The sequence below is a fragment of the Rhinolophus ferrumequinum genome, chromosome 7, assembly GCF_004115265.2.
Source record: "Rhinolophus ferrumequinum isolate MPI-CBG mRhiFer1 chromosome 7, mRhiFer1_v1.p, whole genome shotgun sequence".
NCBI classification, from domain to species: Eukaryota; Metazoa; Chordata; class Mammalia; order Chiroptera; family Rhinolophidae; genus Rhinolophus; species Rhinolophus ferrumequinum.
The window spans coordinates 28,911,548-28,936,649 of record NC_046290.1 but is presented as its reverse complement, the minus strand read 5'-3'; the positions used below and the strand labels follow the sequence as shown (position 1 = coordinate 28,936,649).

General features: G+C 37.5%; 1 protein-coding gene and 1 pseudogene across 1 annotated transcript in view; both read right to left on the bottom strand.

Moving 5' to 3' along the window:
• Positions 1-25,102, bottom strand: part of NNT (nicotinamide nucleotide transhydrogenase) — an 86,959-nt gene that overhangs the window by 34,460 nt on the left and 27,397 nt on the right. The window contains exons 8-14 of the mRNA XM_033110571.1: positions 8,590-8,723; positions 8,103-8,294; positions 7,397-7,550; positions 4,552-4,713; positions 3,412-3,522; positions 2,423-2,568; positions 1,035-1,230 (exon numbers count right to left, since the gene is read on the bottom strand). Of these exons, the coding sequence (XP_032966462.1) occupies positions 1,035-1,230; positions 2,423-2,568; positions 3,412-3,522; positions 4,552-4,713; positions 7,397-7,550; positions 8,103-8,294; positions 8,590-8,723 (1,095 nt within the window). The remainder of the gene's footprint in view (positions 1-1,034; positions 1,231-2,422; positions 2,569-3,411; positions 3,523-4,551; positions 4,714-7,396; positions 7,551-8,102; positions 8,295-8,589; positions 8,724-25,102) is intronic.
• Positions 9,730-13,361, bottom strand: LOC117025056 (keratin, type II cytoskeletal 8-like; annotated as a pseudogene).

Here is a 25,102-nt window from a genome sequence, read left to right as displayed (position 1 = left end):
TACAGCCAGGCATTTATCTTCAAGTACCTTTCTAGACACTGTCAAGAGAGGACCCAAAGCTTTCCTGGGGAATTATAAAAGGGGCTCAAAAGCTAATGTTGTCCTGGAAAATATTTAACCACCAGCTCCTTAGGATAAAAACATTTGTGTGTATACATAAACACATGATTCTTTACTGATACACAGGTATGTACACACAATTTTCAAATAATAATAAAATATGCAATACTCTTTATTGTAAATTCCACATAGCCAACTGATTTTCACAAAATGCTTTGGTTAATTTTTGCCAAACTCTTGTATCTGTACCCAACCTAGTATTTGCAACTGATGAATGAGTGTAGTTTCCACATGAATGTTGGAAAGTATTTTTGTTTACATTAACAAGTCAGATGAAAATGAAAGAAGGTATATATGTGAAAACTTCACTGGCAACCATGTGAGTGATGACTTCACTCACATGATAATAACAGTTTTCAAATACTGGAAGAATATTTGCTCAATCTTTTGTGCTATTCACAATGTAACGGCAAGACACAACACACTTTGAAGTTTAAGCTGCATTGTTAAAATTTTCTCCATCACTTTCCTAGGTCTGGACAATCAACAAAACAATACACAAAACCCAGATTTGTAGCATTTGTTGATTTCCATTGTGTAAATACAACTACCCTGGCCAATTTCAAGCTACCAATGTGATGTCAGTAAATATGGAGTTGGGAAGAGAGGTACAATAGCCCACTATTACATAGTATTTCTACCATACAGATACAATAAACATGAATGACCTCGAGAGCAAAGATAATAAAATCTAATAAATTAATCAGAAAGTTACAGATAGTATTATTACTTTTGTTTCTAATATAATTTATCTATTTTATTTTGGTGAACAGTCATCACAATTGATATAATTCTCATTCAAATACAAACATTTTAAAACATTTAATTGAGCAGGTACATCAACTGAGTCAAAAGAGTGGGCTAAAAAACGGGCGTGGGCATTCACATAAAGGTAGAAACCCACAAGTGCTTACCAATGGTACCGCCCAAAGCCATTGCTCCAGACATCTGAGTTAACAACTCTGGGCTCGGGTTTAGGCCTCCCAGGGTGGCTGCCAGGCCTCCAGACACCCCAATCATACCCAGTGCATTGCCAAGACGAGCTGTTCCCTGGGTGGAAAGGCCGGCCAGGGCACCAACACAGCACAGACCTGAGCCCAGGTACATGATCTTTCCAAAGGAAACGGAAGAGAGAGAGAGAAGCTATCAAAACTTTCAGTCTATTAGCAGGAGGACCTCTCTTGAGGAAACATGACTCTGAAGACAATATTAAATTCGGACAATAGAGGGATCGATATGAGCTATTTCGATACCTCTATACTTTCCTATCCATTAGGGATATTAAATACCTGAAAATGGTACTTGCAATTATATGATTTATGAAAACGGGGTTCTTCCGGATTTGATAGCATGCACAAATGCATACAAAGTACCCAAATTTAAACTGAGTTATTGAGGGATCTAGACGTGACCAAATGCTATTAGTATGGAGGTGCCAACTGCTGATGTTGTGTCGGGTACCACGCCATACGCTTTACTTATGTTGTAACTCAGTCCCATGAGATTCACAGGAGGAAAGAATCATCACCCTCATTTTACAGAAGGAAAAACCAAAGCCTAAAGAGGTTACACAGTCTTTCCAAGGTCAAATGATCAGTAAATAGCCAATCTGGGTCAGACATGGTCGCTCTGACTCACCGCTCCAACTCTTCTCAAAAAAAGACTGTTCATTCAACAAATGTTCCATGTGGGAAACAGGGGAAACCAAGAGAGACATGATTTTTCTGCTGTCAGAGAGGTTGTAATGATAATGATAGTCATCGAAAAGAAATGGAAATTACTGAGTTCAAAGTTGAGTCTCTATTATAATTACATGTAGACATAGAACTTTCAGAAGTTCAACTTGATCATTTCTTTTTCTACACAGTGTTAATTTTTAACCTATCTTTTTTAAATTAACTGGCACAACATCTAGTAACGAGATGATGCACTGGATTTATAGGGGAGAAAAAGATAAGGACTAATATTTAATAATAGACATTTTTCTGATTATTTCATGGTGTCCCTACAACTATCCAGCCAGGTCTATAAAGAGGATACTAATAACCTTTTTACATGTGGAAAAACTTAGGGAGAAACAGGTAAACCCACATTTGCACATTCCGTTAGCAAGTAAATCTGTCTCTACAATCCAGGGTCCTGATTCTTAAGGGGATGAGAACGCTTTATTTGACCAGGATGTTTCTAGAGTCATTGTTGTATTTGCTTGACACAGTTTAAATATTGGTAATGACAATGTTAAATACAATTGGGGGGGAAAACCCAGCAGCAAAAAATAAAAACTTTCAAAAGAGCTTCTTACTTGTTCAATATTATAACCACTGGAGAGGGCAGCTAAATAGCCTCCAACAAAGGTACCAGCAGGCAGCAGATACAGATAATTGTATTCTGGGGGATCAGTGGGACGCTTGAACATATCCAGCATTCTCTGAGTCACCAGAAAGCCACCTTATCGAAGCAGATATAAAACAGAAAGAGGTTATCTCTTTGAGCAACATGATTTTTTAAAGTATTGCAATTTTTCTATTTTAAGCAAAGCTATATCATCTATGAATAAGCATTTTAAATAACATTTTAGACCCTCAAAATCAAAAGTTATTCTACTATTCTAGCCAGTTCCACTGAAGGGGGAAAAAAAATCTGAACTTGCTATCAAGGCAGAACCAACTATTTCTGCATAACTGAAAGTAAACAGCCATTCAAACAGCTTGGGAATGTAAATGACCAAAGGCCAGGATTTATTTTCTAATAGGTTATTCTGTTTGTTAAACCTTATAATAAATGATAAAAGAAAAAAAATTCCATATTAACAGGCACCAGGTTTCTTGGACCCATTAAAGAATTTTTAGCTACAAAATAGCATCAGATGAGCTTTGTGCACAAATGATGTACTAAGCTTCCAATTTTTAGAAACACACACAGGCCAGGGTAAGGCAAAAGGCTAAACTTTTATCTAAAATTATACTAATTTAGAGATGTTACGGTGATAGCTCTATGTCAACTTAATTCCAAACTATGCATTCAATAATTTTCCAATTAACTTGTAGTAAGATATCAGTTTGTTTGTTTGTTTTAGGGTTCTGGGGAGTGGTTTTTATAAAACGAGTTTCTAAAAATTACAGATGGGCAAAATAACTAATTTTCCTTCACAGAGAGCATTTATGGTCTGAGTGCAACATTTCTTAAAGGCACAAAGTCTTAAAATCGGAATGTCTATCTTACATTGACTTATATTTGCTTCTCATGTCTCTTCTAAATATAGTACTCTGGATTCTTTTACTGTCATCATACCTGCAATGTTGACTGAGGATATGAATGTAGCAAGAGCAGCAAGGCCCTCAGGAGTTGTGGAAGGATACAAGTGTCCTCCCATCAGCGCCAACCCACCAACTGCAGTCAACCCTAGGAAGAAAGCATCACTATGGTCAATAGTTACAGTGACACCGCCAAATCACATGTCAGAGCTGAAGGACCTCACGTGCACAGAGTCATAAAGAAGAAAGTTCGCACAAACCATTCTCACTGATGTACTATTGTGGGCAGAGAGTTAACAAAACTTTTTCTTCTTTTGCCTAAGAAGTTGAGCTTCCTTTAACTTTCTATCTCTGTTCCCCTGCTAAAGATATAAATCAATAAGGATATTAGACAACATTGTTTATGGTAAAAAGGGACCCCTGGTGAATAAACTGCATCTAAACTGGAAGGAACTGTTGATGAACTATCATACAAGATGGTGAAGCCATAGATTTGGGCTTTCCTAAGGACAGTACTCTCTGGGATTGGACACGCTCCCTGTGGAGATCCTGGAAGCTATGCTTATGGCAATGTTACAAGAAATGCCCACTGGAGCCAGGAAGCTTCTGTGCAGGGCAGCTCCACATCTGTCCAATGTGGATCTTAATCCTCCGATCTGAGCTCTCGCTAGGGGCCAAAGAGAACAGCTCCTGGGCAGCAGTGTGGACTGCTGCATAGACTGCTGGAAAGACTCAAACAGAAAAACGCCTGATGTGCCCCGCTGGCCAGCTGTGTTTCCTGTTCCATAAGCTACAGTGTGAACGTGATGCCAGTCTAGACCTGCTAGACTGATTGTTTTGCTGAATTTCAGAGCCCCTGAAGGATGCTGCAACTATGATTCTATGAAACACTGGTTTCCAAATTCTTTCACAGGAGTCTTTTCTTTAAAGGAAACCATAAGTAAAAGAAATAACAATGACTCTGCACTGCTTGAAATGGAAGCAGTAAAGCTTGACAAGCTCCCTCAGCCTCTTACTTCCAACCCCACCTCCATACCCGCTGGGAGCCCAAGTTACCACAACCACCGCCTCAGATACAAACATAACAATTTGAAAAGACAGACTTTATGAACCTCATTGAAAGTGCTCCTAGAAGCCCATGAAAACCTAGGCTGAGAGAACACAAGAGAGGACAAACCTGAGATTGCATTAGTCACAGACATCAGTGGTGAGTGGAGGGCAGGGGTCACCCCCCAGACAGTGTGGTAGCCCACAATGCCAGCCAGGCCAAAGGTGGTCACCATCTGGGAAAAGGCTAAATTGGGAGCTGCAATGCCCAAACCCAGCATCCCAGTGAGACCTAGAGAAAGAAAGGAAAAAGTGTCATCTGACAGCCAATTATCTCGGGAAGATTAAAAGCACACGTATACGCACACATAAACAAACATGTGAAATAGTCAATGCTTTTAAATTCCACACCCTTGCCAATATCGAGCAGATTTTTTTTAGACATTTCATGACTGGGAAGGGGGTTAAAGAAATTTTGAACAAATCTCAATTTCCTTACCACCACCCCCAAAATAAAATAAACTATAAAGATCTAGTAAAATTTATGAGTCACCTTAATAACAATTTGCAAGTTTTCCTTTGTATAGCTTCCCTGTTTAAAGTGTCACTGACAATGCCACATGTGTTTATATAAGCGTTTTTATTCCAGAATTACAGGTCTATGGAGGAGCTACCAAAATAACTTCAACTTGGGCAAGACACCTTTATAAGACAGGATATTTGTAAGGCCAATTTTATGTCACTCTCAGATTTGGCTGAGGAAGAGGGATTTGAAAAGAGTAGGAAGGATTTCATTCACTCCAGCACCTCCCCAAAACATATGGCTTCCACCCACCCAGGACAGAAGTTTTGCAATTGCTCCTGAATCTGGACTGGACTGCTGGCCAGGGCAGTCAGCTCCAGCCTCAACACCAGGTCATCAAACAGGATTTTACAAAGAAGAGGGAGAAAAAAATACAAATTAAATTAAGAATGTGCAGAATACAAACAGTCAGCTGGGAACATACATCTTTAATTATCGCCTTTCCTAATAGCAAACACGTGGACGGCTGTTCTGCAACAGAAGAAAGGGTTACCTAGTGGTCAGTAAAAACAGAATAATAATGGGTGACCAGGGAGCTGGAATTTAACTTCCCTGAATTGGGTACTTTTTTCCTTGATATGAACTATTTCTTTATGAGTGGTACAGCTGGAACATCTAGGAATTTACATTAACTTTACCTTAAGTCATTCAATAAAACTGTAGTTTCAATTTATACTTTCCCACCCACATATAAGATTTCCAGTATTCCAGTGCATGGCCTGTTAACCAACTGGAGGGAGAGTGAGAATATTGTTTTGTGTTCCAGTTAAACATTAAAGAAGCTATACAGGGCTGTGGTTAAGTTCCTTTTCTTAAATCAGGCTGCCTGGTTCACGTCTTGGTTCTACTGCTTGCTAGCTGTGTGATCTCAGGCAAGTTACTTAATCTCTGTGCTACAGCACAGTCATCTGTAAAATTATTAACACTTTCTGTCCTCATCTGGAAAAAGAACTCACACATCGAAAGGTTTTCTTACCAACTATTTAACAAACTAATGTCTTTTCTATAATACATTTAATAATGTCAAATGTGCTATTTCTATAGTTTTCATAACAGGAAAAAGAAGAGAAAGGCAGAGAAAAAAGAAAGAAAAGCGGAAAAAAGCAAATGACATTCTTTGAAAAATGCTATCAAACAGATTCCTAACACATAATCAAGAAAAATACTTGTTTTTATTATAAAGGAAGAAGTTCAAGGTAAAGAAAAACAAATATAAGGCCATCTTTTTAGTCACTGGAATATGTTACTGTCATATCTATTAAAATGCAATAAACTTTGACTTAAACAAAAACTTAGAAAAGTAAATCATCATACATGCCTCGCTGTATTTCCTAATGAATCTCAAAGAGAAATGGAAACTTACAATCCTGCTGATAATGTATTTCTCCACGTACAATACAATAACCTGGTCTCTTTTTTATAAGTAAGTACAAGTAGGGACGCTGCCCCATCTATTCACCATGTTCACAATGAGAGGTTTTTTTGGTCATTTTGCTGAGACTTGCTCTTTATTCAAGGAGAGTTACATACTTAGCTTTAAAACATCTGGACTCACATGGGAATTAGGAGAATGCTGAGGCTACAAGAATTCTCTGTGCCTGGTGCTGGTCCTTAATTCTTTACAGTTTGCTTTTGTTTTGGCTCTAAGCAGATCTAAACATTTTAATTCATTCTATGAAAAAGAAACCAATTTAAAATCAAATATCTAAATGTTAGACTCAAACAGTTCATAGCCAGAATGAATTATTTACCCATATTTTACAATAATTCTTTAGTGTTTTCATGAAAATGAATTTAAAAACAAAGAATTTATGCTAAAGTGTAAAGAAGAGATAAACATTAAAAAACTGAATTTTGTTGTTTACTAGGTGAACAACTGAGAAAGTTAGTCAAACGCTCAAAGGCTTTACCTGTATTATAGTGCTTATTCTTCAATGTAAACGTTTGGCTCCCCAGTCTTACCCAGCTGTGCAGATAATCACAACTGATGTTTTATAAACCACAAAATAAATAAATAAATAAATAAACAATCATATTCACCAGTACAATCTGACGTACATCACTACTCAATATATTTGATGTAGATAAAAATATTAAAATATATTTTCAATGTTTTTATAAAAGGAAAAGTATTAACAGCCTGTATATTATTTCATACACATTCATTCCGTATTTAGCACAATGCCTCTATCTCTTGGGGTAGGCAATCAATACAATCTCCAATTCCTCAGAGGTGGGACAGGTACCATATTTATGAAAAACTGCTTCTATCAGGCCCAATTCCTAATGGAATCCAAAGGACAACAGTATTTCATTTACTAATTTTAAAAATTAATACATTACTTTCAAAATTCAAACATTCAGGACTAATCCTGCTAAATGGGATCCTCACCTGCTGTATATGCAGAAGCCGTTGTCATCGTTCTCGTGAAGGGTGAAATAGTAGCTGCTTTTTCAGCTTCCAGCTCAGCCACTGTCTTCTGTTTTACTGGGGCGCCTTGAGGAATATTTTTTGGTGTGGGAGCAGGGAAAATCACTTCACCATCCTAACCAGAATTAGAAGAATAGTGCTTTTTTAAAAAGTCAATCCAGTGTTTCAAAAACACAGAAGATAGCAATAATGCTGGGGAAAAAGGTTCATTTAAAAATAATTTTATATAAATTCATATGATTTATAACTTACTTTATATAAATATATGATGTTTGTATTACACATACATGCATAGATATTATAATTTGTATGTGCATAGAAGACATGGAAGAATAAAGATCAAACTCTTAAAAGCAGATAGGTTGGAGAAACATTTTTTACTTTATTCAATTCTGATTTTTTGCTTTATTCATTTCTGTTTTTCAAAAGCAATGCATATTTTAGGTGAGTTATATAATAAATACATACATATTTAGTTGTGTATGTAAGTCTTTGGAATATATTTTTTAAATCATTCTGCATTTTAAATGATTTTTATTGACATAAACCCAACACATCAATACTTTATTAGAATATATCCCAATTTCAAATAGGATTCTTCCATGAACAGAAATCCTAAAATAAATTTAAAATGAAAACAGAGGAAGGAACAGATCTCTTTACTTACCTTCATCACTACCGTTCCCCTAATGACATGACCCATTGTACCAAAGTCAAAGTCATCTTTCACTTCATAATAAAAATTATCTTTGTCGGGGCTGATGGCCTTCAGGAGCTTGGTGATGTTGTTGGAATACAGGGTGCTGGCCTGAGTGGCCATTCGGCTGGGAAGGTCTGTGTAGCCTATGTGAGTAATTCCCTAAATGAATAAAAATACAGTCAGAAAGCTCTATTATCGTATGCTCACCTTCTTTCTAGGACAATTCTCAGTCACAGTCTAGGCTAAGTTTTGAAGTTTTCTATCTTTATAAATATATACACATACTGACAAACAAATATATATGTCAAAAGGAGCTTTAAAATGTGCCTGTTTTTATTTCTAAAAATTTCAGGCCTCAGTTTTTCTAAATATTTAAAGGAATAAACACTCTCGCACAAATCAGTAAAGATGTGGGAGTTAGCGCATAGACAGAAGAAGAAGATTTTTGATATACCTTATGAACATACAACTCTCCTGGCTTAGTGGTTTCAAAGTTTCCGCCAGCCTCAGCAGCTAAATCCACAACAACTGAGCCTTCCTTCATTGACTCGATCATTTCTTTCTTAAATAGAACTGGAGCTTTTTTACCTAATAAAAATCAAAGAAATCAGTACAAATTATAATTTTTATTTTTTTAAAGATAATCACTGTTAACATTTTATTAAATAAAAGCATTATATTTATCAAGTGTACTTAAATTTACCAGCAAAAAAGTTTTAAAGAAAAATGAGAACTTGTTGACTTTCAGAAAAAGGCTTCTTTAAAACAAGAAATATTCTTCTTCTAAAGGAGTTTTCTAAAGTTTTAAATAAAAAGTCTTAAGGAAAATAGGTTTGTTTTAGGTACAAAATCTAAGTCAAGTGTCATGAAAATCAGAAGACAATGCTGATATCAAAATAAATATTTAAAACCTCTATTTTTTAATTTGAAAAAGAACCTAAGCCTATTTAAGAAAAAAAATCATAGAAAAAGGCACATTTGGAAAATATTATGAAAAAGTAAAAAAAGTACTGGTAGGAAAAAAAATAGCAGCATAGGGAAATTACAGCAAACAGTATGTACAAAAGCATAAAATAGATTAACCGTAACTATTCATGACACTTCTAATTCTCCTTCCTCTTTTTTTAATTCAATTTACTGGGGTGACACTGGTTAGTAAAATTATATAGGTTTCAAGTGTATGTACAATTCTATAATACATCATCTGTATATTGCATTGTGTGCTCACCACCCAAAGTCAATTGTCCTTCCATCCCATATATTTGATCCTCTTTACCCTCTTGTACCTCCCCTCTCCCATATTCTAAGTATTACAGTAGTCTCTGAATACTCAGAAATGTAACATCAGAAATTTTAACTCTTTCAAGAGACCCCTAAAGTCCATAACACAGGTGAGAGTGGTCATTCTCCTAAGGAGCAGTAAGATTGTGAACTGCAAAGCCAGTGTGCAGGAGGGAACCATTTAGCTAGCAAGCGAGGCTTGCTATTTGCTCAGCGTGGAAATCTCAGTGCTGCTCTTCAAAAGTGGTTCACATCCAGTACCACTCATGAAGAGATAAACATTTTGCTCGTTTTCTATTTTTTTTGTTTTGTTTTATTTTGTTTTGTTTTTTAGGGTTGGCAGAGCCCACTGAGACTTTTTGGAAAAAACATTTGACTTGGCTTTTAGTTGGGGGCATGAGTAAGAAGCAGCCCTACAGGCAGTAGACTCCTCCTCCAGGGGTGGGCTGAGGACTGGGTTGTCTCCTGTGCTCAACAATCCCTTGCTCAGCTCCTTTCCCACAGGGTCGGAGGTCAGGAGGGACCTCAGTAGCCTAGCCTTGTACCTGGGCAGGATATCATATGACTCAGATACCAGCTTGCCATCGAGAGTCTCAATCTTCTTCACAACCACGGTCTTGGAGGAGCTGGTGCTGGTGCAGCTGAAGGAGCCAGAGGCCCCACCAGAGCTGAAGTTCAACTGGAAGTTTAGGCTGTAGTTGAAACCAGGGCTTGTGATGTTCCCATAGGCCGGGCTCAGCCCACCTGAGTAGCCAGCCACTGGTGGTCTTGGTATGGATACTAATGTTTTGCATCCCATACTCCAACTGGCTCTCCTCATCCTCCAGCGCTTCCTATAGGTGGCAATCTCCACGTCAAGGGCCAGCTTGATGTTCATCCACTCCTGGTACTTGCACAGCTGCCAGGCCATGTCCTGCTTGGCAGTTCTCAGAGCAACCTCCAACTCGGCGACCTTGGCTGAGCATCCATGAGGGCCAGCTTCCCACACTGCTTAGCACCAGTGATGGCAGCCTCTAGGGAAGCCCTCTGGCCTTTGAGGGCCTTGATCTCAGCCTGTAGTCAGCTGATGTTCCAGTTCATCTCAGAAATCTCTGCCTTTGTGCAACGCAGGTCATCCCCGTACTTTCTAGCCAACTTCTGCAGCTCTTTTTACTTGCTCTGTACATGGTCTCAGCCTCAGCCCTGCTGTGGTTGGCGATCTCCTCACACTGGGCCTTGACCTCAGCGATGGGTCTTTCCAAGTTCCAGGGAGTAGCTGTTATCCATGGACAGCACCACAGACGTGTCAGAGACCTGGGCCTGCAGCTCACAGATATCCTCTGCATACAGTTGCCTTTAGAAGTTGACCTCATCAGACAGTCCTTCCAGGCGAGACTCCAGCTCTACCTTGCTCATGTAAGCTTCATCTACATCCTTTTCTTTTTCTTTTAACTTTTATTTTTTTAAGTGTGTTTTTCCAGGAACCATCAGCTCCAAGTCAAGTAGGTGTTTCAATCTAGTTGTGGAGGTCGCAGCTCACACTGACCCATGCAGGGATCGAACAAGCAACCCTGGTGTTACGAGCATCGTGCTCTAACCAACTGAGCTAACTGGCTGCCCTCCATCTGCATCCTTCTTGATGAGGACAAATTCAGTCTCCATTTCTGTGCGCTTGTTGCTCTCGTCCTCGTACTTATTCTTCAAGTCTTCCACTAGCCCCTGCATGCTGCCAAACTCCAGCCTGTTTCTCCTAGGCCAACGTGTCCAGCTGCCACCAAAGGATGCTGATGTAGCTCTCGAACATGTTGTCCATGTTGCTGCGAGTCGTCTTCTGCTGCTGCAGGAGGTTCCACTTGGTCTCCAGAATCTTGTTCTGCTGCTCCAGGCTCCGCATCTTGTCGATGATGGAGGCAAACTTGTTGAGGGTCTTGATCTGCTCCTTCTGGTTGTGCACGGCCTGGATATTGGGGTCCACCTCCAGCTTCAGGGGGCTCAACAGGCTCTGGTTCACTTGGACAGCTGTAATGGTCCCCATACTCCCAACCCCACCCTAACACCTCGGCCAGATTCATGTTGATGCCCAGGCCAGCTCAGTAGCTGCCACCCGCCCGAAAAGGACAAACTGCTGATGCGGGAGCCAGTAGCATTCGAGTGTGAGCAGCTGCTGAAGGCCTGGGGGCCAGAAGTGCACACCTCGTAGGTCATCTGGGTCACCCTTGTGGACGTGGTGGAGGCTGGAGTGGAAGCGAGGAGACAGAACGACCCAGAGACTTGAGAAGGAGCCAAAAAGCTGCTTTGTGCTTGTTTTCTTAAATGAATAATAATAAGCAACTAAGGAAACTATGTGCACCCAAATGGACAATGCATGAAGATCATAAATGTCAATGGAACATTCAATAGTAATTTATGAATTACAAAATAGAATATTTCTAATCATCTTAACAAACATCACCATATCTTCCTACATGCTATATTAATCTATCTTAATTTAACATGGGATAACTTTGAGGAGAGTCAAGGAAATGCCATGAAATGAAAACAGTGTAATACCACAACTCCGAAAGGCTTCGGAACACTCATACACTTTTATTCCCACTCAATAACTATTTATTCCCACTCAACAACTATTTATTCTATACCTTTGATAAGTCAAATCCTATTCCTGATTGCTGGAAATATACTGGTATATAAACAAAAGATCCCTATTCTCATGGAACATTGTCCTCATGAGACATTTCACATTTTAAATTCATTCACTAATTCTTACATACAAGATAAAGCACCAAATATAAGGCTTTTGCAAGCTTACATACATCTATAGGTTCAATGGGACCCACACTGTCAGTATATTATCGAGCTCAAGTATACTAAAACAATGTAAGTACCTAACTCAAAAGAAAAAGGAAATAAACTTGTGATATTGGTAGCAGGAAAGCAAAGAATTAATAGCCTAATTACCTTTCTCTCTTCTTTTAAAAGTTTTCAACTCTCTGTTTAGAAAATTTTAGTAAAAACAGTCAATTTTATAAACAGTCAATTTTAGTAAAAACAGTCAATTTTATTAAAATTAACATTTGCATGTAATCTGTTTTTCAATCTACTTGATTGGAATAAATATTATTCAAAACAGAAAAATAACTTTTATAGCACGTGAAAATATTCAAAGAAGAAAAATAACTTTTATAGCACGTGAAAAAAAGTTGTAAAGATACAAGTGGGTGTTTATATGATACCTCCTTCCTTCTCGATGCAAACTTTATACTTCCAGGATAAAGTCCAAATCCTAAGCCTCCTTTTACAGAAGGTCTTTGTCCCTGGGTTGAAGCACTCTTTTGAACACTCCCTCTCATTACTGCCCCACTCGAGCTTCTTGTTCCAGCCACACTGGGCTAGCTGCCACATAGTTTGTCAGATGATCTCTGGGTCTTTCTTCTGAGTCTCCACAAAGAGTGAGAATGAAGGGATATTCTCCCCAAAGACTATCAGGACTTCTCCCCTGAAGTCCTGATAGTTTCACCACTTCTCAGAATTCTCTGGAAGCATTCCCTTCCTCTACCCTCCCCACTGGAGTCCAACAAAGGCATCTTGAATATTTAAATAAACTTTAGTCAAGCGTGAAAATTTAGGGATGCAAATCACATACATCTGAGGACTCTTTCCTAAATAAAGGTTATGCTGTTCAGCTCTGCAGTGATTTAAAACAATGGGTCACGTGGTTGCTTCCACATGAAGTGGCAAATTGAAAGAGCTAACCTGTCCTTTCCAGGTATTTACTGCCATCACCCTCCCCCTTCATGGGTCCAGAGCCACTTCTCTATTAACCAGCCCCTTGTTTGTTGCAGCTTTTCCTCCTACTTTACTTGTACCCTCTCATCTTCGGTTGACATGGCTTAAACTACTCTTGGCTATATCCAACTGGGATCCAGGTCCACCCCTTTTGTCTTTCAAGTGCACCAACCCGGCCATCGACCTTACAAATTTGATTTGGTATCTAACTAATTTCTCCTGCCCTTGAAATTCTGAATTCTTTCCTTCTTCTGACCAATCATCTATAGCTAAGGATTCATCCTGGATGGTAACGCTACCCACCCACTTCACCAGACATCAAGTGGCCAAAACCACTGAAGCTCCCTAGAAAACATGTGAGGTCCCATCTATTTGTCCTCTTTGATTTTACTCATTCAGCCTTCACAAAACAATTATGTAGTTGCTGACACAACTTTAAGTACACGCACACACACATACACACACACACACACACAATTTGTATCTTAACAGAGGTAACGTATAGTCTGTCCATATTATCACTCTGAAATTCAATCACTTTTGAAAGAATAGCAGCCTTTTATATAACTTACTTAGTGTCTAGTCAAATAACTGGAGTTAAAATTTGTTACTTAAGTAACAGAGGAATATTTAAAAGACCTGGAATTCTTATAAGCAAAAAGCACACAACAAAATAGTAGAGGGTGCTCCCATTCAGTAAAAATGAAATCTATATATACATATATGAGTTTCACATATATGTATATTTATACATACATAAAATATTACATATACTATAGAGTTTCTATGAAATTCCATGTAGTGTAATGTTTAACCAGGATATCTTTGAGTGGTGAGACTAAGAATAATTTATTTTCTACTTTGTGCTTTCCTTATCTCCCAAATTTTCTGAGAGCTTGTTTTAATTTTATAATTTAAAAAAATTCAATAAAAGGGGGCGGCCGGATAGCTCAATTGGTTAGAGCGCGGTGCTCTTAACAACAAGTTGCCGGTTCGATCCCCATGTGGGCCACTGTGAGCTGCACCCTCCACAACTAGATTGAAACTATCTGACTTGGAGCTGATGGGTCCTGGAAAAACACACATAATAAACAAACAAACAAAAAATTCAGTAAGGGCTATAGGGAATACAATGATGAATGTAACAGGGCAGCTGCCTTTAAGCACTCACATGGATTTTTTGAAAATTATGAAAAGTGCAGAGATAAAAATTAAAGACAGAAGGGAAAAAAATAGAGCCAAAAAAAGAAGCAGGGTAGTACATAAAAAGTTCCAAATGAGCAAATCGTCAAAAGAATAGGTCAAGAGAGGAAAAAAGACTGAGAAGACATTTTCAAAATACTATTTTACCCTGGCAGCCTACTGTGATGAAAATGTACAGTATGATAAGTGAAGCATCACAAAATGGAAGGAACAAAAGAAGTGAGATGATTAGTTAGGTATTGGGGAAAAAAATCTACCCAAACTTAATATCATACTTCAACCTAAACTCCACACTGTATAGGTCAAAATTAATTATAAAAGAAGAGAACCAACCCACAAAGAAAAACGAAAAGGAAGAAAAACCCTTGGTAAATAGCTCTCCAGCCTTTGGATTAAAAAGCACTTACTAAACTTAAAGCAATAGAGAAAAATTACAAAGGAAAATATCAATAGATTTTAATATGAAATATATATATTACAATCCTCAAAAAAAACACAAATATGACCAAAAAAATTAATATAATAAAAAGCTCACAGAAATTTAAATAAAACAAAACACTAAGATCCTAAAAGATAAATGAACAATAAATACAAATGGTCATTTCAAAGAGAAACGGTAACAACCAACTAAAAAAAAATGTCTACCCTCAGTAAGAACCAAAGAAATGTGAGTACAATAAGTGAGATACTTTCTTTTTTGCCTTACTGAAAGAATCAAAACATAACAACGTTGAAATGAAACAAATAACTGGACAGTCTATTGATGAGAGTATGAACTGCACAATCTTTCAGGAAAGCGTTGCTTATCACGCATGCATCAACTGGCCACAAATGTTGATACCATTCATCCAGTAATTCTACTTCTGAGATTTGATTAATCCTGGGGAAATTAATAAAAATACAAACAGAGGAATAATGCAGAAAAAAATGTTTGATCGTTATTTTCAACTGACAAAACCTAGAAATAAAAATAAATGAAAAGCCCTATTTTGGGAGAACAGTTAAGTAAAATACAGTAACTTCAAACAAGAAAATTCTACAAAACCATTAAAATATATTTACCAAGAGTTCTTAATAACTCATCATATTATATTAAGGGGAAATTTTTATAAGATAATGTTAAATGGGGAAAAAAAAGACATTGTATTTTGATCTAACATGACAAAAATGCATGGGAAAAAAGGCTGAAAGGCAATGGTAAAATGCTTTGTTTTTTCCACTTCAGTAAATCCTTTGTTCTGTATTATGTTTTACCAACCAAAGTATCTTGCCACAAAGAACCATGGTCAAGACACAAAGGCAAAAGGAGACAAGCCCTGTTGAGGAGGTAAGAGGAACTGAAATGCCCTCAATAAACTTCAATTTCTCGTCCCAATCTTCTGTGAACCCGATTACCCAAGCAGTAGATACTAATCCAAGTCATTTTAGCTTGGTTTGGCATACATTGCTTTACCTTGTTTTGACAACATATGTATGTACCCTACAGGTTATTATTTGGGCCTAACATTAAATGATTTACATTCTCTGACAGGGGAAATGGCAAATGGTGAAGATGACAGCAAACAAGCAAGAGATGGGCTCTCGCGAACACTAGTTCCAGGCAGACGTAGTAAAATGTTAATAGTGTTTTTCACTAAGTAGAGCAATCACAGATGATCTTTATTGTCTACTTTGTACTTTACTGCGTTTCCAACAAAAGTCACATACTATTTTTATAAAATAAAGTACTCCTGCATAATCACAACCAGTTTCTGCTTTAAGTTGAAGACATAGATTAAAGAGTTGTACTAGAAGAATTGAAATAACTTAGAAATGCCATTAGACCAATCTATTTACTTACCAATTGAAAAGGCTTAACTCAAAGTCATCTGCCCTGCCCACTACAGCACAGGAAGCTATAGTTAGGACAGCTTATAAAGAGTGCGCCAAAACACTTAAAAGGGGGGAGAGACAAAACTGAGGATGGATAACAAACAGGGAGATGTGTACAGATTTTTTTTTTACAATACATAACATGGAAAAGAATATATACAATGTTTGATGCAAATCCTTCAAATATAAAGAGACATCCCATATACCCCAGAGAAAGCCAGGTGAAGATCTGAGATACAAGGATAAAAGATAGTGAGCATATCAGATTTCAAGACATAACTGTAGAAGTCAGAAGAGTTCATAAAAAGAAAGGCAGATAAGACCGGGATTTTTTTAGAGGCACAATTGGGCTTTCCCTTTTTGAATGCTCATTTCTGTTAATTTTATCATTTAGCTGAAAAAAGATGAAATGTACAAAAAACAAGATTGTGACATTTCCTCAACCCACCTCCCTAAAAAATAAAACCACGATAATAGAAAAAAATTAACCAGGAGAGAAAAATTTTTTAAATATATTTTCTGCTACAATACAAACTGTGGATGAAAGATTTGGCATGATGTTCAACTTCATGACATATTGCTTGGTTCCTTTTGGTTCATGGACATTAAGCTCCCTAGAAAGATTACTCAATTTTCCTCCCAGTTGGGAGTTTACTTCCCAAGACAAGATACTTTTGCCAAGACAATGGTGGGATATCGTGCACTCACCACCATCATTCAAATATTCATTCATTCATTGACTTAGTTAGTACTTATTTAGTGCCTACCAGGTACAGGCTACATAGGGAAGGAAATTTTTACTTATAGCTCTGAGGTCTAATATTTTAGGCCTGAAAGAGGCTGCACTCAAAGGTTAGTAAAGAGTTTTATTACTGGAATATCTGAGATATTTAAAGCACTCATCTGAAAATTTTAATTACAGTTTCCCAATTGGTTGGCCATTATTTGGGGTGAGTATGGATGCCATAGGTTAGTGTTCCGTATCTTTGAATCTCTGTGCGCACCAAGAATTGACTATAGACTAAAAAAATTACTCACATATGTGCAATCTCTAGATGTATGCATGCATGTATAGCTGCGATTCATATAAATTCACTCTTAAATGTGATTTAATTCATAGTATCTTTTTATACTTATGTATTTTCTCATTAATCAAATACTAAGAATGCAGTTATAAAAGTATTAAAATTAGAAACCTCTAGAAAAATTACTCATTTCTAAAAATAGCTTGAACAACTTATTGCTATGTAGCAAAAGAATGTATCATTGGCCTGTCTACAACACTAAATTCAAAAAAAAAAAGTGATTTAGCTTAAATCAAATACCAGCAGTTAACGATTTATCAGACAGTTTTGCAGTATTATACCCGTCTGAATGAATCGGGCCTAACATTATCATCTGAAATCAGTGAGTTCTCAGATTCTATCTTACTGGGAAAAGAATCAAGCCCTCACAGACAACTCTAATGACAGATTAAAAAAAAGATAGAAAGGAAATTACTAAATATATTCAGAAGAAGAAGACACCAAGATGAAACAGGTTTACTACAAAATTTTATAATGATTCCAAAGAGCATTTAGCATTACTTACTGGAATTATTCAATGGCATGTAATCAGATGGGGAAATTCCTAACTTCCTGACCTGTAAGGCGTCAAATTAGACCAGCTTAAGAAAAACTTCCTGCTTTAACAAGAATACAGCACATTTAACAACACAGTAGCAAAGAGATTACTAATATATAGATTACATTTATCCAAACCAAAATAGATTTCTCATGAAAACTAGGAAGACAAGGATAATTTTTAATCTAATGCAGTACTGCACACTGACTAAATGCCAAATAGAGCAGGTACAGACTTTCTGAACTACAGTATTTACACATCAAGAAATGTCATTATAAGAACACAGTTTTGCACTGAGCATTGTTGATGTTTAGCCGGCATCCATTTCCTCCTCCTGATTTCCATTTTCTCCACATTCCGTGAGCTTCAGGGGAAATGACCTCAGAAACTGCACCAGACATGGGCCTGGCCGGCCTGAGGGTAATCTCAGCAACTTATTAGTGACTGGTTCAGAAATCCAGTTGGAAGCCAAGGAGCATCTCACTGCCCTTCCAGCAAGGATGGTTCAGGCACGGGCAATAAGTACAAGGGAAAGTTTGCTAAGGGCTTCTGAAAAAGAAGTTTCCTTGCTCTTCAAGAGCGAGCCATCAGAACTGGCCTGTCTTGTCCTCCGGATGTTGTGTTGTGCAAACTGGAGGCATGAAACGTGGTTGCCTTCTACTCCTGAGGATGGAACCAGCTCAAAGAAGAGGACGAAGCTAAAGACAATACAAAGGAGCACAGCTAGAGCCCCATGATGCACACCTGTCCATGGTTACAGCTGGATGGTTTTCAGTTACATAACCCTTGAAACTTTTCTTATTTAAGGCAGAGTGTGCTGAAACTTCGGCTTCCGGCAGCCACGGGCATCCTAATTGTTACACACTAAGGGCTCTTTTGGAACTTCAAAATCACAGATGGAGTTAAAGTATTGGGTCTGTAGCCATAAAAATGGTACAGATAAGGACAAAAGGGATTTTATACATATACGTATACATATGAGAAAAAGATGATTATCTAATAGACAGGACAGGCGGCAAGAAAGTGCGGATCATTTGATCCATGGATCCATTATTTCATGGGTCTCTGATTTAGCCAGCCTCATGGTACATAGAGCAATGTACCAATGCAATTCCTCCATCGCTGTTAGAAATCGCTAGAGGCTAAGACAGCTGTGTTCATGAATATAAAGAGATTCTGACCCAAGCTTAAATAGTCAAGCAGAGTACTTTATATGTGGGAACTATGGGAAATTTTTCTCTGTATAAGTAATTAGTTGTATAAGGAACCATACAGAAAGTCAGGCTAGCAAAAACTTGGCTTTTACAAATTGGATGCCTTGAGATATTTCTAAACGTAATGCCTACAAAATATGATTGGTCAACAGCATATTTTAGTAGATTGCAGAAATCCCTAAAGATTTATGGAACCTAAAGATAAGCTTTTACCTATTAAAGGACACATTTATAAAAAAATTTAAGGATTATCTTAATAATTTACCTCTTTCAGCTACAAAATTCTGTACAGATAAAAATCAAAGTTAATCAAGATTTTACCATGGCTTTATAATCTATGGAAGTTCTCACAAAACAATCTACCAAATTTAAATTGTAGTACAAATAAGAAAATGCATAATACTCTTACATAAACTATAGCATGCTTTATGTTCCCTCCAACCCATGTTTAAATGTACATTAGCTGCCAAAATCCCTAAAAAATTAATTAATGAATATTTACTATACATTCTAATTTTACTAGTTAATATAAAATAGTCAAAAGGTTATCTTCAAAAATAGAAATAATACTGTTTATTTCCCATGTCATTCAACTTAGTCCAGAATAAGTCTTAATAAAATGGGTATCTTCAGAAAATTCAGATAAAAAAACAAGTCATGTTTTCCACAGGAAAACCCACGCCAGATTGTTATTTAATGGGTGCTGGGTTTGTAACTTCATGAGTACATCCATAGCCTGACAATCTCAGGGACTATCCTCGACATTCCACATAATCCTTGAGAATATCTGGACTTTCTGTTGCAAAAGTCAATATGGTTTTTAGTCCTGAATACCATTTGCAAGACCAGGCGTCATCAATGGAAGAAAGGAGAATTATGTTAATGTCCTATATGCCAGGCCCTACACTGGGTTTGTTATTCATCTACTCCTCAAAACAACTCTGCAAGGTAGAAATTTTATCCCCCACTCAGAGATGAGGAATCTGAGAGAGACACATCAGCTATTAAACAGTGGTACTGGCAATCTGAATCTACTCTGTCTCTAAATCCATGATCTGATTCCCAATGAAGAAACTAAACATAAGCAGATAAAATTACAAAGTAGGGAAGAGGAAAGAGGTTGCTAGCTATTCACCGAAATCCACATTTGTTATGGGCTGAATTATGTCCCCAGAAAATTCATATGTTGAAGCCCTAACCACCAGCACCTCAGAATGTGACTGCACTTGGAGATAGGGACTTTAAAGAAGTGATGAAGGGGTGGCCGCTTAGCTCAGCTGGTTAGAGCATGGTGCTAACACCACCAGGTTGCCGGTTCCACCACTGCATGGGCCACTGTGAGCTGCACCCTCCTTAAGATAGATAGATAGATAGATAGATAGATAGATAGATAGATAGATAGATAGATAGACAGACAGATGAAGTTAAAATGAGGCCATTAGGATGGGCTTTAATCCAATCTGAAATGTGGACACCAAAAGAGACACCAAGATCACGTGAGGACACAGCAAGAAGAGGACCATCTACAAGCCAAGGAGAGAGGCCTTGGAAGAAACCAAACCTCTAACACCTTGACCGTGGACTTCTAGCCTCCAAATTGTGAGAAAATAAAGTTCTGTTGTTTAGGCCACCCAGTCTGTGATATTTTGTTATGGAAGCCCTAGCAGGATATAAATTGTTCTATTCCAGAGCACACAGCTAGGCAGTAATTCTCAGCTTCTTTCAGTTAGGTTTAGCTACGTGACTAAGTCGTAGCAAAAGAAACGTGCGTGGGACTGGTGTGTGCCACTTCTATGCATCGCACACAAAGTCCTCTATGGCCCTTTCCCTGTGGCTGGCTGGAACAGAGACAGTGCCCATAGTGACTTTCACAGCTTCATATGAATAATGGCAGCATTGTTGTATCTGAATTCCCCAGATGATCACACGAAGGAGAGTTGCCCACCAGTGTGTCAACCATCCATTACTGTTACATCAGCAAGTAAATTTCTATAATGCCTGAGCCATTATACACTTTTGGGTTAATCTGGTGTAGCAGCTAAACTACCCTAACTAATACTATGGCACAAGAACGGATAGGGAAAGTAGAACGAAGAAGACACAGAAATGCATATGGTGGGAAATACTAGTTGTTAGCAGTAACTCTATCAGGTGCTGTTTCACCAAAACGCCTCAGCTTCCCAATCCTTTTCAACTCAGGGACTACCAGCAGGAAAGCACAGTTCTTCCCAATCTTGCAACATACTTCTGGAGAAATAACAGACCAAAAAAGAATATAACTCTGTGCCATAAATTTTCCTAACAGAACATTTGTTAAATTTAGCCCAGTTACTCACTAAATGTGTTCAAACACACTCTACGAAGTCAAGATTGATAAATGGCAATGGAAAGCTCCACATTTTGGCATCCTCCTCTTGATGACAAGTTGTCCTGTCGGTGATGAAAGCTATCAAGAGGTGTGTAGACAGCCTGTGGTTACCAACCCTTGGTAATGATGTTGCAACATTTAAGTATTTCTCTCTGCCCTTCAAAATTCTCAAAACAGATGAAACTTTGTAGAAGTGGTATTACAAAATTCCGTATAACCATTCTCTACAACAATACATTTAAGGGAGAGGAGGAGGATGGATGATTTCTCATTAGATATGTTAAATAATTCCAAAAAAGCTGGAAATTACTGATCTATATAGTTTTGTCCTGTAAGATCGTAATGCTTACAGAAAAAGGAAAAGAACAATCTGAAAAATAAACTTTCACGTTAGGGGAAAACTCTGTTTAGTCACCAAAACAATATTATCTTTGTGAAATTTCAAAAATGGACAGTGCATCATTCTAATCAATTATTCTCTTGCCTGAAAGAACAAGTTTGAAAATTATTATGGAAAGTTATTCTTTTCTACTATATTTCTACTCCATGTGAAAGATGAATTCAGAGACAAGCAGCATCAGATGGAGAACTGATACTGACTTTCCAGGAGACTGTGAAATCCCTCATGTTAAATCTCATATTTATAAGGCCTTAAAATATCAGGGAAAACCCCCCCCCAATACCCAGAGTCATGTAAAATTACCAAAAGGGTCCTTTGAGGTGTCTGTTCTACAGACCCTAACTGGTATAGATAAAAAACCAAAGTACTATTACCTTCTTAGGTAATACGGATTACGCCTAAAAAAAAGTCTAAGTATATATGGCCTAAGATGTAACAATTTATAATGAAGCAATGAATATCTTCCTTCCTAACTGGATACTTTTTAACTCCTAAACACATCTTCCACAACTTCCTAATTCTATCCCCTGAGAAATCTAAGTAAGTACCTCATATTGCAAATGGGGCAAGTGTCCTAGTTTTAATAATCTAAGAAAGTTAGGTCCCCAGTCTTTTTTTTAAATGAAAGTATAGTTGGCATAAAATATTGTATTAGTTTCAGGTGTACAATATAGTGATTCAACGTTTATATACCTTACAACGTGATCACCTCACTAAGCTTAATAACCATCTGTTACCATGCTTAGTTATCACCTTATTGATTATATTTCCCTTCACCTTTTTCATCCATCCCTCCCCCTCCCAACTCCCCTCTAGCAAGTAAGGGTTTGTTCATTGTTCCTATGAGTCTGTTCTAGTTTTGTTTGTTCTTTTGTTTTGATTTTTTTAATTCCATATATAAGTGTAATCATGCAGTATTTGTGTTTCTCTGACTTAATTCACTTAGCATAACCCTCCAGGTCCATCCAGGTTGTCAAAATAGCAGGATTTCATTCTTTTTTTATTGCTAAGTAATATTCCATTGTGTGTGTTTGTATGTATGTTCACACTCACACACACACACACACTCCAGAGGTGCCAAAAAATATGTATACACATTTTAAGAGATGGTATCTATGTATTATTATTACTTTTTGAAGTTGAATTGAATTACAGTAGCAGTATGTAGTATGATGTTCAGTCAAAAGATGGCGTTAATCAAATGAATGTTAGCGTCACCATGTGACAGGCAGCACAGTGAAAGAAAATGGCGGAAGCACAGCTGTGGTTGGGGGAGCACAAGACTATTTTGAAGTGGTATTTGAAATTCGAGAACATTGTGGAAGTATGACAACAATGAAGGCGTGAGTATGCAACAGAATCTCCAACACGCCTAACGACTGCACGCATTCATGATAAAGTTTGAGACACATGCTACTGTGTGTGATGTGCACCGGGGAAGATCCGGGAGGCCTCACACAGCAACATGTCAAGCAGTAGTCCACTGTAACCAGAAGTGTCTGGACACTGATGGTAACCACTTTGAGCACCTCTTGCAATTGCAGAAGTGAAACGTGACTTGTAGTCATCTTTTTTGTTATTGGTATATATTATTACAATTTTAATACAGTTTTTTCCTTTCTTAAAATGTGTATAAATTTTTTGGGCACCCTCTGTATATCACATTTTCTTTATCTATTCATCTACCAGTGGACACCTAGGTTGCTTCCATATCTTGGCTATTATAAGTAATGCTGCAATGAACACAGTGGTACATATCTTTTCAAATTAGTGTTTTTTCCAGATAAATACAATAATGAATGATCAGGAGGAAAAATTAAGAAAATCACATTTACAACTGCATCAAGAAGAATAAAACACCTAGGAATAAATTTAACCATGGAGGTGAGACACCTGTACTCTGAAAACCGTAAGACATTAAAGAAATAAACTGAAGAGGACACAAATAAATAGAAGAACATACCATGCTCATAGATTGAAAGAATTAATATTGTTAAGATGTCCATACTACCCAAAGGCATCTATAGGTTCAATACAATCCGCATCAAAATACCAATGGCATTCTTCTCAGAACTACAACAAATAATCCTAAAATATATATGGAATCACAAAAAACCCCAAACAGACAAAGCAATCTTGAGAAGAAAGAACAAAGTTGGAGGTATCACACTCCCTGATTTCAAGCTATACTAAAACATATGGTACTGGCAATAAAAACAGATACAGAGATCAATGGAAAAGAATAGAGAGTGAAATAAACTCTCACTCATACGGTCAATTAATCTACGACAAAGAAGGCAAAAATATACAATGGAGAAATGACAGTCTCTTTAACAGTGTTGATGGGTAAACTGGATACATGCAAAAAATGAAACTGAACCACTCTCTTACACCATATACAAAAATAAACTCAAAATGGATTCAAGACTTAAATGTATGACCTGAAACCATAAAACTCCTAGAAGAAAACATAGGTAATGACTATTTGACATCAGATCTAGTAGTATATATTCCTTCAAGCACGGGGGGGGGGGGGGGGGGACAAAAATAAATAAATGAAACCATCAAACTGAAAACTTTCTGCATAGTGAAGGAAACCATCCACAAAACAAAAAAACATTCTACTGAATGGGAGAAGATATTTGCAAATGACATATCTGATAAGGGATTGATATCCAAAATACATACGGAACTCATACAACTCAATAACAAAAAAATAATAAATAATCCAACCAAAAATGAGCAGAGGACATGAAGAGACTTTCTACAAAGAAGACATGCAAATGGCCAAGACTTATGAAAAGATGCTCACCATCACTAATCATCAGGGAAATGCAAACCAAAAACACAATGAGATATCACCTCACACCAGTTAGAATGGCTATCACCAAGGTCAACAAACAACAAATGTTGGTGGGGATGTGGAGAAACGAAAACCCTTGCTGGTGGGATTGCAAATTGGTACAGCCACAATGCAAAACAGTACGGAGATTCCTCAAAAAACTGAAAATAGAACTACCACATGACTCAGCAATTCCACTTTGTGGTATCTATTTATGTGATGAAAATGACAGTGCCGGGTTCCCAGTCTTAAATTAGCCTCTGCAGGGGAGTGGCCGACTAGCTCAGTTAGTTAGAGCATGGTGTTGATAAGACCAAGGTTGCCGGTTCGATCCCCGCATGGGCCACTGTGAGTTGTGTCGTCCTTAAAAAAAAAGTTAGCCTTTACAGTATTCCTATC